Source organism: Echinops telfairi, unplaced genomic scaffold (genome assembly GCF_000313985.2).
Source record: "Echinops telfairi isolate 266 unplaced genomic scaffold, ASM31398v2 ScPeMD7_23;HRSCAF=83, whole genome shotgun sequence".
Lineage (NCBI taxonomy): Eukaryota > Metazoa > Chordata > Mammalia > Afrosoricida > Tenrecidae > Echinops > Echinops telfairi.
In genome coordinates this window covers 3,392,631-3,407,225 of record NW_022103920.1, presented here as the reverse complement: position 1 = coordinate 3,407,225, position 14,595 = coordinate 3,392,631, and the positions used below count along the sequence as shown (strand labels likewise).

The following is a 14,595-nucleotide window of genomic DNA, read 5'->3' as shown; positions in this document are numbered from 1 at the left end:
AAGGTGGTGGTTCATCACATGGACAATTCCTTCATAAGAGACTCCTGAATCTACTGTGTATACTACAAGAAAGAAATATAAATAAATATGAGAACATCTTGGGCAGCAAATCTCTTCTCCCAAGAGAGGCAGGAGCCTTCCAGGGGAAGCTGCATTGGAGATGGCCCCCCCCCCCCCCTCCCCACCAAAGACATAGATTCTGAATCCAGCACCCTCCCAGCAGAGTAGGGATGAGTGAACATTTCCAACTAGACCTGCATGGAGGCCAGTGGCCTAGAACCTTTTGCTCCAGGCAGGTGCTAATGAGCCCCATGGGGATTTTAAGTCTCACTGGACCCCCTGCACATCCTCCTTGATAGGGCTCCACTGAGCATCTCCAGACTTCTGAGTTGTCCTTGAAGTCAGAAGATTTGGGGACTCTTGGATCTAACTTGCTTTCTCTCCATCTCTGTAGCAGCTCCAGGGACCCTGCTCACACTGGGGAGAAGCTGGGCTGCCATGGAGAGTGGGGATCCAGCTCCTGGCCCACAGGGGCTTCTCCCTGACAGATGCCCCGAATGACTGGGAGCTGGGGACAGGCCACACCTGCATTCATGGCACCATTGATGAGTCCAGGGACTGTGGCAGTCTTGGAGAGAGTTATGTGGCGATATCTTCTTCCTATCCTGCAAGTACTGAGACACAAGATGAGATCTCATATCTCCTCCTGCAAGGGTTAACACTGCCACATCTCAGAGCCCTGCTGGACCTCTCCAAAAAACCAGATTGAGTTCATCTGAAAATAAAACATTCTCTACTGCGGATGGATGTGATTCATTTTCGATCAGGAGCAGAAGTGGGAGCTGTGGCTCTCAGGGAAGCTTCCAGAGAAAGCAGGACTCCTGGTCCATTCCACAGGTGCTTCCAAACACCAGTGCCCATTAGCTTCCAGCTTTGTAGAGACTACACACGCCTCCTCAGGATGCTGTAGCACCTGGCCATGGTAATAAAAATGTTCACTCTTTATTGAAGCATCGGAAGGGAAGGTAAACGCTCTATTCATGCTAAATGCACATGTGTATCATTAGGATTCTCTGTGAGCTCTTCCACAAGAACGCGATGCACTCTGAGATGCACATTTTATGGACAAATTAGGTAAAAGTGTTTAGAACTTGAATTTTGTTTTCACTAGTGGAGACGAGTTGTGTGGTAGAGAATCATTTAGGGAAGATGATACTGGAAACAAATTTTCTCTTGTGGTTTATGTCAGATATGAGATAATTTTCTGAGGCAAAAGAAACACTAATGTGATGTACTATGGAGTGATCCCCTATCGGGGGACCTCCCGGAGGTGGGTTGTTTTATCAACTGTCTGCACTTCGTTCTTGTTGGTGCACCCACAGAGGGCTGTCTGGTCTCTCACTCTAGGTCCATGAGAACAGATTCCTGCAGTGGAAGGTGGAGCTCAGGGAACACTGATTGTCTGTCTGACAGGTATCAGGACCCTGTCCAACTTGTTGGTGCTTCCAATAAGGCACTAATTGGCATCTGTCCATAGCGCAGCCTGGAGGGCACTCTCAGGTGCCCATGTCCTCACCCTCCATAACTCTGTGTCCACGTGAGATTCCCTAACCCAGAGGAGAGTTTTGGGGGTGGGATGGACAGAGTACAGGAAAGCAGGTGACGTGTCATCTCAAGGTGGAGAAAGGTGAGATGGTCAATAATACTTTCCATTTCCTTGTGGGATCTCTGTGCTCAATGGGCCCTATGGGCTTATTTATCCCTGCTCGCTCTCCTGCTCTTTCACAAACATCAGCACCATCAACCTGATCCTTCGCCTGCCTCTGTCCACCTGCCTGATCCTAGGAAGCACGTCACGAAATAATCAATCATGGTCAGACTGCAACAGGAGAGCCTGTGACTGCATGATCCTGGCACCCAGCTCTCGGCCAAGGTCCACAGGAGTCTGTACACCCAGAACGTCACCCACCTGTCAACCCTCACCCTAGTAAGTATCTGATCCACAGGCAGCCAGGTGGGCTCATTGGCAGGTTTCTCTTCTACCTTGCAATCAGATAACCCTGAACTCCAGTGAGCCATGGATGTAACAGGAGGGGAATGTTTTAATCATTCTGCTCCCCCATGCCCATGATTTAAGAAAAGAACTTGCTAAATCATTGTACTTTAAAATTCTCTTTGCAAAATATAGGTTCCAAAATATTTCATTAAAAAAATCAGGTTCTATCGAGTTCTAAAACTTTGTATATGAAGAAATTATTTCCTTCTTATTTTATTTAGAATTATAGAATTGTCTGATTGTTTCTTAACCAGGTAATGGGTGAGCTTGGCATAAGTACAACACAAATCAAAGGCATCTTTACTAGTCAAAAGTTTATGATTTTGCAGACAAACAAACAAACTTTGAGAATGTCAGTTAGCTGCGGCAATGTCATAGTAACCTGAAAGTCCACTAAGCCTTGTTCCTATGGGAGAAGTTTTACCAGATTGATTAGATTGTATTGTGTTCAGATGATTGAACAAGTGTCAATAATGTCATAAGAAAATAATGTATTGCATTGGGTGAATCCGCTACACAGACCCCTTTAAAGGGTAACAGCGTGACGCCATCACCTGAAAGACTACGGTGTGCTTGACCCAAGGCATGGTAGTGTCAGTGTAGGAAAGCTGGACAATGAAGGAGGAAGAGTGAAGAAGGATTGAGGAATTTGAATTATGGCGCTGACACAGCATATTGAAAATATCATGGAATTCCAGGAGAACAAACAAGTTTGTCTTGGAAGACGTATAGTCCAAAAGCTCCTTAGACGTAAGGATGGCAAGATTCGGTCTTACATCCTTTGGGCATGCAGTCAGGAGAGACCAGTCCCTGGAAAAGGGCAATTGCCTGGTCAAGTAGAGGGTCAACCAAAAAGGGGAAGACTTTCAAAGAGATGGATTGACCCGGTGGTTTTAACACTGGGCTGAAACATAGCAACAATTGTGAGGATCATGCAGGACCAGACAGCACATTGTTTGGATGTACGTAGAACTGCATGAGTCAGGAGCAGCTCAGGGACAGCTCACAACAACCCCATGAGAAACAGGCACCCCAGGGAAGGCTGCCAGGGGTCCTGATGCATTTCCCGAGCCTCCAGTCATTGAGGATGCCTCGTTCTGGGGCGTCTTACTGTTGAGATCCAGCTCTGGGAACTGTGTTCAGGAATGTCCTCACCACGTCCAAATTTTTGCTAAGGAAACCAAGTAAGCCAGGGTACTTATTCTCTTTTTTAAAAATTAAGTTAAACTGCGACACAGGGCCAAAGCATTTTGCTACTCAGACATTTCTTTGCAGAAATCTCTGCAAAGGAAGATAAACTATAGCCTGGAGATATTGGTGAGCAGGGATGAATCAGAGCACTCCAGGACTAGGGTTCACTCATCCCCCCAGCCTTCCATCTAGACTGTGGACTTAGAACTTCTGGGTGGTTGTGACCCTGGGCCAGCAGTCCATGCTGGCCCTCTCCTGGGTGTCCTGACAAGCACTGCCCGTCTAGTCTGTTGTCCACGTTCCATATGGACAGGGTCCTTCTCCTTCCGAGGTCTCTCTCCAGATGGGTTCTCCATGCAAGTGACTACATATAGTTAACTGCAGCTGGGTCACGTGCCTCTGCCCACTCTCTCTGCAAAGCCCCTGAGGAGTCTGGAATATTCCCCACACTCGCCATGTGCATTCCTCCTGTAGACAACAAGTTTGCTTCTAGAATGTAGTCTTTCTCTTATATTCAACTTCCTCGGGGAATACAATGTGTCATCTTCACTGACCACAAGCCAGGGACTGGCCAAAATCAGCACCTTGCCTGGCCTGAATCCTGGAGAAGAGTCTAAATTTCTGCTCTTTAGCTCTTACAATGGCTCTGACCAGGGGGCAGGGGGGGGGAAGAGATGTTGAATTTCAACAGTTTGTTGAAGAAACTGTGAACTACGCTGTAAAGTAATGATGCCCAATTCATTAACTTCACGTGCTTCACGTGCTTCATGGACCAGGCATCTGACTGCCACCTTGTGGATGCAGCCACTTGTCATGGGTCAATGACACTGACTTGCCAAGTTGCCAAGCGTATCACTGTTCTGTGGCAGAGGGAGGTCACTCTTAATACAAATTAGCCACAGGGTGAGTTAATTTTCTCCCTATCTTCATTGTAAGCTGTGGTCTCTTTTACTCTCTTGACACACAGACTGCCCAGTCTTGAGAGGAGACTGAAAAGAGGACCACACAGGAAGCACAAGGGTTACTACTCCTACAATTGTTTTCCTGTACAATCCCAGAGGACCCACTGTAGTCGCCATGCACACCCTCGTGAGCACATGGGAACATAAACACACCTACAGTGTGTTTATGAACAATCTGAGTTGCATGAGACAAAATGATTTGGGTATATGCATAATGTTGAGAACCACTGAGTTGACCAGGTGCCATAGGGCCAACTGTTGTTTTGTTTCCCATTTTCCAAAATAAAACTCTATATCTCAGGTACATATGCACAGTGTGTGTGTGTGTGTGAGTGTGTGTAGAGATGAAGTTGAATAGAGAGGTAGAAATGATAGAGGTAGAGATGTGTCATCCCCTTGCTTCCCACCTTCTCCTTAACCAAAGCATTGTCAAGGTTGCTGCTTCATGTCCTGTAAGATCTAATGTGAGGCTCAACAGTAAGATACTGAGCTCAAGCCAGTCACGATTACTGCTGAATCATCATGTCTAGTATTCACATATTGAAGGTTCTACCATGATAGGTTCTTTTTATTTTCCAAAAAGTCTCATACTGGTTTGGACAAGCGTCCTTTGGAGACAGCCCATGTCATTGCTAGGTGATGTGGACTCAATTCCGACTCATAGTGAACCCGTGCACAGCAGGAGGAACCGGGCTTGGTCCTCCGCCCTTCTCATAGTGGTTCCTGTGTTGGCGCGCGTTTCTGCAGCCACTGGGTCCATCCCTCTTGCGGAGGGTCTTCATCATTTTTACCGCCCTTCTGCTTCACTAAGCCTGGTGTCCCAGCCCATAGTTCAAGATTATTTCCTTCATATTCTGGTTTGTTTTCCTCTCTGCCATCACAGCATCAATGGCTCTAGCGGACACATTGCTCATGACGTAGATGATTTCTCCATGTCGAAAGGGCTGGCAATGAAGAGTTTACACACCCGAGCCTTGGTGTTCACTTTGAAAGTATCTAAGTCTGTACTTGGTTATTTATAATTGATCGAGTTCTTAAAGAGATGACCAATAGTTTTTCAGGTGTTAAAAACTCGTGAGACGATGAAAAGATGTGCTTTAAAACTATTTCTGTTACAGACTATCTGACTGTCTCTTTCACAGAGAAATGGGGGGAAATCAGACGTCTGTCACAGAGCTCATCCTCCTGGGGTTCTGTGTCGGTCCGAGGATTCAGCTGCTTCTCTTTGGACTGTTCTCCTTCTTCTACGCCTTCGCCCTGCTGGGGAATGGGGCCATCCTGGGGCTCATCTCGCTGGACCCCAGGCTGCACACCCCCATGTACTTCTTCCTCTCCCACCTGGCTGTTGTTGACATTGGCTACTCCTGCAACACCGTGCCCAGGATGCTGGTGAACCTGCTGAGTCCCACCACGTCCATCTCCTTCGCTGGCTGCATCACACAGACTTTCTTGTTTATGACTTTTGCTCACATAGAATGTCTTCTCCTGGTGGTGATGTCCTACGACCGTTACGTGGCCATCTGCCACCCGCTCCGGTACTCTGCCATCATGAGCTGGAGGCTCTGTATCACCCTGACAGTGACCTCCTGGACCTGTGGCTCCCTCCTGGCCCTGCTCCATGTGGGTCTTCTCCTGAGACTGCCCTTCTGTGGGCCTCATGAGATCAACCACTTCTTCTGTGAAATCCTGTCTCTCCTCAAGCTGGCCTGTGGTGACACCTCACTCAACCAACTGGTCATCTTTGCAGCCTGTGTGTTTATCTTAGTGGGGCCCCTCTGTCTGGTGCTGTTCTCCTACACCCGCATCCTCGTGGCCATCCTGAGGATCCAGTCTGGGGAGGGACGCAGAAAGGCCTTCTCCACCTGCTCCTCCCACCTCTGTGTGGTCGGGCTCTTCTTCGGCAGTGCCATCGTCATGTACATGGCCCCCAAGTCCAGCCACCCTGAGGAGCAGCAGAAGGTCCTTTTCCTGTTCTACAGTTTTTTCAACCCAATGCTGAACCCCCTGATCTACAGCCTGAGGAACGCAGAGGTGAAGGGTGCCCTGCGGAGAGCATTGTACAAGGAGAGTCTTTCCTGACTTGGGTGAGCCTCGATTTACCAGCCCAAGTGGGTCCCCACTCTGGAGCTCATGCCTGACTCCCTCGGTCAGGGCAAAGTTACTACTGTCTCCTTGCCTGTGACTTAATGAGCCAGACCAAGACAAGCTTCCCTTGCAGGCTTTCCCTTCTCTGTGTCATCGACCTCGGTCGGATATAACTTTGTCTTTCACTGCTCATTGAGTTGAGCACCTCTAAATTCCAAAGTCCCTTGAATTCCCATGTCTTGACCTGAAAGTTGGATACATTCTTTCTACCTCCCTCATCTGGCTCTGCAAACTCACCTCCACCGACAACCCAGGACTTGATGGGTTAGAAAATGATGCAGCCAAGGGAACTGACGCCACGCTCTTCCTTCCCCCAACTCCACCTGCCTTGATAAAGAACTCAGCTCAGAGGGGTGGAGCAGCATTGCATGTGCTGGAGGCTCTGCATCACCTTGACAGTGACCTCCTTTGTGTGAACATTATTGGCTCGGGTAAGGGAGTTGACCAGTAAACTGAGGGAACAAACAAAGTTAAAACAGGATGTATAGGAGGGAGGAGAAAAATGAGAAATTAAATTGCCAATCTCAAAGAGAATCAGTCAACTGTATAAAGTTTTCATCTGAACCTCGACGTTGGTCAGATGAGAGATTCATCAATTCCTCATCCGATTTTTCATTCATCTTTAAATAAGAAATCTTCCCAAATAATGTCAGTCCACAAAAGGCTATTGAATGCTGGTGATGAGTTAGCTTTTGTTGCTAAATCTAGTGCACAAAAATTCAGTGGTCAAGAAGGACCCCTCACACCTGTAGGTGACCAGCCAGGGTTTGATCTACTCAGTTCATCTTCTAACCTCCCCTGTAATGAGCAGAGCCACCTGCTGCCACATTGTCTCTCAGGTTGACGATCAGTGTGGACACAAGACTCACTTCCAGGAATAAGTGTTCGCCCTTCACCTGAGGGTTAAGCAGTGCTCCGCCCTGCCCGTCATAATGTTGTGATGGGAGGACTCCAGGTGGTTTCCTCATTGGGAAAACAACACGGGTTTATCATGAGGTTGTCAGGTGTCATGGAGCCAGCTCCCACTCATAGCAACCCCCGTACAGCAGGACAAAAGACTGTCTGCACCCTCCTCACAATAGCTACCCATAGTAATGTGGTATCGAATACCACTACACACTTACAGTCATGATACATGGAGCTCCTCACTGAACTATCAGGGGGAAAAAACAACAACGACAACCAGGGAGAAAGTGCAGTTATCACCCCTCTACATAGGCTCGTGCTAGAAAGCACCCCCTGGAGCCTTTTTCAGGGACAACCCGGTTCCTCGGCTCTCAATACTGGGTAGATTTATAGCAGTGCCGTGCACCAATATTAGTGGACAAAACCATGCTATTCCTTGCCTTCTGCACATCCTACTGTGTACAACAGCGAGCCGGCCACTGCCCTGAAAGGCCTGGAGGACCAGGCACTATTTCTGGAAGCTGCTTAAGCTGCACAAAGAATCTTACAGGCAGAGCCACATGGGTCAGTGGACCTTCTGAGAAACACAGTCCGCAGGGAACACGAGACTAGAAGTGGTTTTCACCAAGCTTGGTGATTTGGTTCAGTTAAGATCCAGCCAAGGTGGATCGGAACCAAGGTGTCCCTGAATCAAGCCCGGGTCTTTTCTGTTGCCGTTGAAAAAAGGAAACAAAGGAGGAGTCTATTCTGGCAAAGAATGTTGGAACAAAGAGATTCTAGAAAGAACGCTTCTTAGGAACACTGACGGCAAGAACAAACTTGCTCCCGTTGAACACGTCATCAACATTGACCCATTGCTGAAAAAGGGACATGTGCTTGGTAACCCTGGGGCCACCACACCCCAGGGAAATCCTCCCTGAGGTCGAATGGCAGCACTGTCTTCAAGCAGAGGGACAGGGAGAACTCTGTCCACAACAAGATGGAACAAACTGGGTAAGAAGGGTTGATGTGAAACTGATTCTGTGCATTGTCAACCTTCACCCATTTGGAACTTTGTAAACACGAAATAACAAGTTCAAGAAAAAAATGGACTCAAGCATCAACAAGAACCGGAAGGAGTGGGACATAGGGCTGGTTCTTCTGTTTCACTAAAGGTCTCCAAGGCTGAGCAATAATGAAGCACAAATCCCTGAATCAAGGCTCCCTCGTTTGCCTGTCTAATTTACTCTCCCTCTCTTCCTCTTCCTCCCTCTCCACCTCTCTCTCTCCCTGTAGACCAGTCACCATTGAAGCGCTTTCCATGGACTGTCCCATGTCACCCTCACCCGCCATAACTCTTTGAAGACAACCATGACCCCCGTGACCACCATGGAACCAAGGCACAGAGACACGGAGCACCTTGTGACCACCATGGTGCTCATGAGGACCCAGTTCAGGGTGGAAAAAGCATAACTGAAAAACTGTTAGCTACTGTTCTATAATATTAGACATCATATTACCTATCCGGCATGTTTATTTCCAGATTGGCTCAGTTCTTGTAAATGTTTCTTATGGGGAGAATATGGATCATTAATAACATCCCACTAGAATCTAGTGACCACCCATGAATCACAAATGCATTCTTTCTTAATGTTTTAGAAATGAAGGTGATATGTATTGGTTTCTGTCTTGGAAACGGAGGTTGTGAGGCTATCAAAGGATCGAGTGGATGTGCTCTGTGTTCAGGTCCATGACTACGGTGGGCCAGGATGGGCATAACCCCTCCTATCTTATGCAAGAGGCTGGAAATATGAGTGCTGTCACTATTGGAATGATAGTATGGGCCTTCGTATTTGGAAGTCAGTTCCCCTGCTTCTGGAACTGGCCCTTGGTGTCCCTGAATGTGGTGTGGACACTGTCCACCACTGACACGGAAGATTACTTTTTATTCATTGCTAGTTAGTGTTGACAGGTGCTTCTCTGATGGTCACATGCACAATGGTCACCTGTCACCTGAGGGTCTTGAAAGGTACACACTGTGGTTCTGAATGAACAGTCCTAGGGCTTTGTATGTCTAAATGGGACTCAGGTCATTTTGATATCACTGGTCTACCAACCACACACTTGTAATATTAAGAGTATACAGTAGTACTGTAAAATAATGGTTCTTATGAATTATCTTAGAGAATAAGAGGTCAGAAAGGTCACTTAAGATGTCCATCCTCCAATAAAAAAAGGAAATTCAGGAACTGCTTAGACAATGTTTTGATTCTGCCTATAAGGTTTTCAGTGGCTAATTTCTCACAGGTGGACATCCCATTCCTTCTTCATAGTCTGTTCTTAGTGTGGAAACTGCTGAAACCCGCTCACTTTGGGGGACCCTGTGGGCAGTTGAAATACCAGTGACATAGTCCCCAGCATCACAGCAACACACAAGCCACCACAGTCCGACAAACTGAAAGCTACTCTTAGCCAACATTAAGGCTGAATTTTATTGACAAGCGTCCCAAATCACTATTGGAGGTAAATGAAAATATTAATGCTGTTGTTGGGTACCATCAAGTCCGGTTCAACTTACAGGCACCTATATACAATGGAGCGGACACTGCCCGGCCGGCGCCATCCTCACAGTCGTTCTTGTGCTTGAGCCCATTGTGGCAGCCACGGGGCGCGTCCGTCTTGTCCAGGGTCTTCCTCTTTTTCACCGCCCTCCACTTTACCAAGTAGGGCGTCCTGCTCAAGGGACGGGTTTCTACTGACAGCACGTCCAAAGTACGTGAAACGCTATCTCCCCATCCATACCTCTGAGGAGCATTCTGCCTGCATTTTCCCAAGTAAAATGTGCTGGTTCTTTTGCAGTCCCTGGTACTTTCATTATTCCTCACCAGCACCATCATCTAAATGCATCGATTCTCGCTTTGTCTTCCTTACTCAATATCTAACTTTTGCGTACACATGAGGCAATTGAGAAGATACCATTGCTTGCTTGGGGCAGGCACATCTTCATCCTCAAAGTAGCATCCTTGCTTTTGGACATTTTAAAGAGATCTCGTGCAGCAGATTTACCTAATTCAATGTATCATTTGATCTCTTGACAGATGCTTCCATGAGCATTAATTGTGGATCCAAGCAAGGCAAACTCCTCGACACCTTTCATCTTTTCTGCGTTTATCTTGATGTTACCTATTGGTCCATTTGTGAGGATTTGGGTCTTCTTTACACTGATTTATAATCCAGAGTGAAGGCTGCGGTCCTTGGTCTTCATCAGCAAGGCTTCAAGTCCTCCGGATTTTCAGCAAACAAGCGTGTGTCGTCTGCATGGCACAGGTTGAAAGTAAGCCTTCCTCGAATACAAATGCCACACTCTTCTTTAGAGAGTCCGGCTTCTCTGATTATTTTCTGAGCACACGGACTGAATAAGTATGATGCGAGCATATTAACCCGACACACCTGGGTTTAAAACATGCTGCATTCTTTTATTCGGTTATCAAGTATCAATACATTTATTTAGTGCAGATGATCACACAAAAAGAGTTGGTGCTATTTTGTGTTGCTGAGTTTTGGGGGGAGAACAAAAGAAGATAAATTAGCACAAATTTTGGATAAGACAAACAATATGGGAATAACTACTCATCCACTGGAATGTGCAGGCTAATTCAAGTACCCCACTCAAGATGAGCCAGAGATCCAGATGGGTTTCGTCGTTGGCCCCAATGCCCCCAAGGGCCCTGGAGGTCTTCACTGTCATCCAGTGATGGGAGGGGAGGAGGGGTACCCAGTGGAGTCCTGGCAAGGTCTTTTCTGCCCTTGCACCTTTGTGAGAACATTGCCTACCTGAAGGTATGCGGGCTGGGCATGCCGTCCTGGGCTGGCAGGTCCAGAGACCACAATGCCAAGTCTCAGCAAAGGGAAACACAGCAGCTGAAATACATAAACCTAAAATGGGCTCTAACACCCCCTGTTTTTAATGATTTCAAGGGAACGACTGTTCTTTGAGTCATAATTATTCAAATAAAACAACTGAGTGGATTCTCCAGCAACCGCGTTTCCACCATGTTATTTGGAAGAAGTTGTTCAGCGCCACCAAGTGCACTCAGACTGATGGAGACCCCCGTGTTCAACAGAAAGGAATACTTTTCAGACTGATGGAGACCCCCGTGGACAGACTGATGGAGACCCCCATATTCAACAGAAGAGAACGCTGCTCAGCCTGATGGAGACCCCGTGGACAGTAGAAAGGAACACTATTCAGCTGATGGAGACCCCTGTGGACAATAGAAAGGAACACTATTTAGCCTGATGGAGACCCCCGTGGACAATAGAAAGGAACACTATTCAGCTGATGGAGACCCCTGTGGACAGCAGAAAGGAACACTATTCAGCTGATGGAGACCCCAGGGACAGCAGAAAGGAACGCTGCTCAGTCCTGCACCACCCTCACCACTGTTGCTGGGTCTGGGGCCTGAGGATCCACCACCCAAACTTGGGCGTTTCTCCTGCCACTGGCTGCTCTGTTACTTACACATTATCTCTTAAGAAAATCTATGATTACGTTATCTTAAGATAACATAAGATTATTTCCTTAAATAACCTCTTAGAGCATGTATGTCTTAAAATAAGCCCACCCACTTGGTGTGGCTCCATCTGCAGCAGACTCCATGTGACCTCAGCGCCATGAGCCCCACCAGAAGTCCAGCCGGCGCTCCTTACAGGCGAGGAAGGCGGGACTGGGTCTCATTCGCTTTGGACGTGTTATCAGGAGAGAAAAAACCCCTGGAGAAGGGTGTCAGGCTTGGTAAAAGAGGGGCAGGAAGGAGAGGAAGGCCCGCCCGAAGGTGGGCTGACACTGTGGCTGCAACAGTGGGCTCAAGAGCAGGATCCATTGTGAGGATGGCGCAAGAGCCCACAGTGCGCAGATCCCGTGAGTTGGAACCGAGCTAACACCACCAGCAGCAGCAGCACGTCGTGCCTACCGACACCTTCCTGCCAGCGCCCACTCCGGGTCCGTGGGCCGGGGTTTCGTGTCACCGTTCAAGGGCATTTCCCTGCCGGGGGAGAAGTGTCCACAGTTCCAGGTTGACAGGATATAGATGATATTGAGTTACAAATATTGATGTGTGTGCTCTGCGGGGGTGTTCCTAATTTTCAGTGGATGTGGCCTTCTCAAAGGTTATATTAACAACTGGTTATCTTTGTTGCAGCTGTTCAAGTCTGCGTGTTGAATGTATATGACCAGTGCTCTAGGACTATCCATGGACAGAAGGCTATCATGCTGAACATAGGATGTCAATATACCACCACCCAATCCCCCAAGAGCATGGCCTGGGTCTATTGCCCCTCCCACCAGAGGAGGGGTGGGAGGACATTCTGCCCTGGAGGTTAGTGCCCTAGAGGCCCTCCCTCCAGGCAGGTCTTCATGGGCCTCATGGGGGTTCGCGAGGCCCTCTCTGGTCCCTCCATGCCCTGACCATTCTTCATCAAGGTGGTTTTGGGGAGCAGGGGACTCTAACCCATTTCTGCTCATCTCTGCAGCATCTCTGAGGGCTCTGCTGACAGTGGGGGAAGCTGGGCTTCACTGGAGGGGGGGAGCCAGCTCCCTGTCGGACAGATGCTCTGCACCACTGGGGTGTGGGGACAGGTTGCACTCCTGACTCCCGTGATGCTGGAAGTCCAGGGTGCTGCCTTGGGATGAGCTCTGTGGGGGTCCCTGCTCATTGACCCTAAAGACTCCATGAGTCTCCTCCAGGTTTGAGTGCATCTGACAAAGTGGATGCTCGTGCATCTTCCATCGGGAGCAGCAGCTTCCAGAGAGCAAACCCCGGCCCAGCTGCTGGAGCTTCTAAACCGAGGTCTCATCAGGCCCCTGCTTTGAGGAGACTGTAAATGCCATTGGGACATGCTGTCCCACCAGGCATCTGTGGACTGTCCCTCTGTGGCTGCCAGGCTTTATTGAAGGGAGTTTGGAAGGGCATTGGCATAGGTGTTGGTTGTCATTCTGCTGTGGGGATGGTTGTAGGGATAGCCACAGCTCAATTAATTGGACTTGCACCCTATTCATAAATATTGTACTGCACTTCCCCGAGGACTCGTCAGAGCCCCCTTGCCTAATGTGTGGGAGTGGGCGTGAATGTGTGTGGGAGAGTGAGAGAGAGGATGTGGCGTAGGGGCCACCTTGGACCTTCTCTGGCTCAGACGTGCCTCCTGCCCCCATTCAGCTTTACCTCTCTGAAACCAACCATCGCTCCCATGGCCCTCGACCACTCTGCTGGGTTCAACAATGCATGACAATGACCTCACTGGACTACAGATCAAACTCACAATGATAGGGTTTATTAGGGACGTTAACGGGTGACCAGTAACACCCTCCCAGGGGGACAGACATCAGAAAAGTGGGTGAAGGGAGACATTGGTCAGTGTAGGACATGAAAAAATAATAATTTATAAATTATCAGGGGTTCATGAGGGAGGAAGGGGGAGGAAGGGAGGGAATAAATGAGGAACTGATACCAGGGGATCAGGTGTTTAGTCTGGGTAGACTAGACAAACAAATTCATAAACACACAAATGCATTTAAGAAAGAGCTTTATATACAAGAGCAGTTGAATCTTGAGAAAACATCCCAGCCCGGTCGTTATCAAGTCCATAAGTCTGATATTAGCCCATATGTCTGATACCAATCTATAAAGTCCTTTTCAGACTCATGAAACACATGCAATGATGCAGAATGCAGGAAGATCACAGGCCAGTTGGTGCAAAGTCTTGTGGATCCAGTGGCGGTAGAAGCATCTCAGCGCTGGCAGGGTTATCCACGTGGCTCCTCTAGTTCCCGGGGCACAGGGTCGATCAGCATAGTACCATGTGTCTTGTCAGTAGAGCATCTCTCAGGGAGTGAGCCGAGAGAGGAAACTGTCTCTCGCCTTCAAGGAGGAAATAGAGAAATTCCCAGAATCCTCAGGGGAAGGCCATGCCCACACAGAGGCCTCATTGGTTCTACAATGATTGACGGCTAGACTCCACCCCTTCGCTCATAATCCTGTCAAATTGACAACAGATTATATAACTACCACAGAGGGTGTTTTGAAGATGATGATGGCAACATATATACAAATGTGCTTGACACAATGGATGTATGTATGGATTTTGAGCTGTATGAGCCCCCAATAAAATGATTTAAAAACAAGCAAACAGGTGGTCACAAGTCAGGATCAGGAAACATTTCCTCCATCCACAGAGTCTCAACTCAGCCCAGCTGGCAGATGCATCTCAGACTGGTCCTTGACCTTGAAGCCACACAGTCCCCTGGCCTCTGCCCTGTTCAGGTTAGTGTCATAAAGCTCCTTCAGCACTGATTGGTGC

General features: G+C 48.1%; 1 protein-coding gene across 1 annotated transcript; it reads left to right on the top strand.

Annotated features, from left to right (window-relative positions):
• Positions 1–5,343: 5,343 nt before the first annotated feature.
• Positions 5,344–6,288, top strand: LOC101663141 (olfactory receptor 2A1/2A42-like). The gene has a single exon (XM_004713980.2). It carries the CDS (start codon positions 5,356–5,358, stop codon positions 6,286–6,288), a length of 933 nt encoding a protein of 310 aa, XP_004714037.1. The 5' UTR covers positions 5,344–5,355.
• Positions 6,289–14,595: the final 8,307 nt, after the last annotated feature.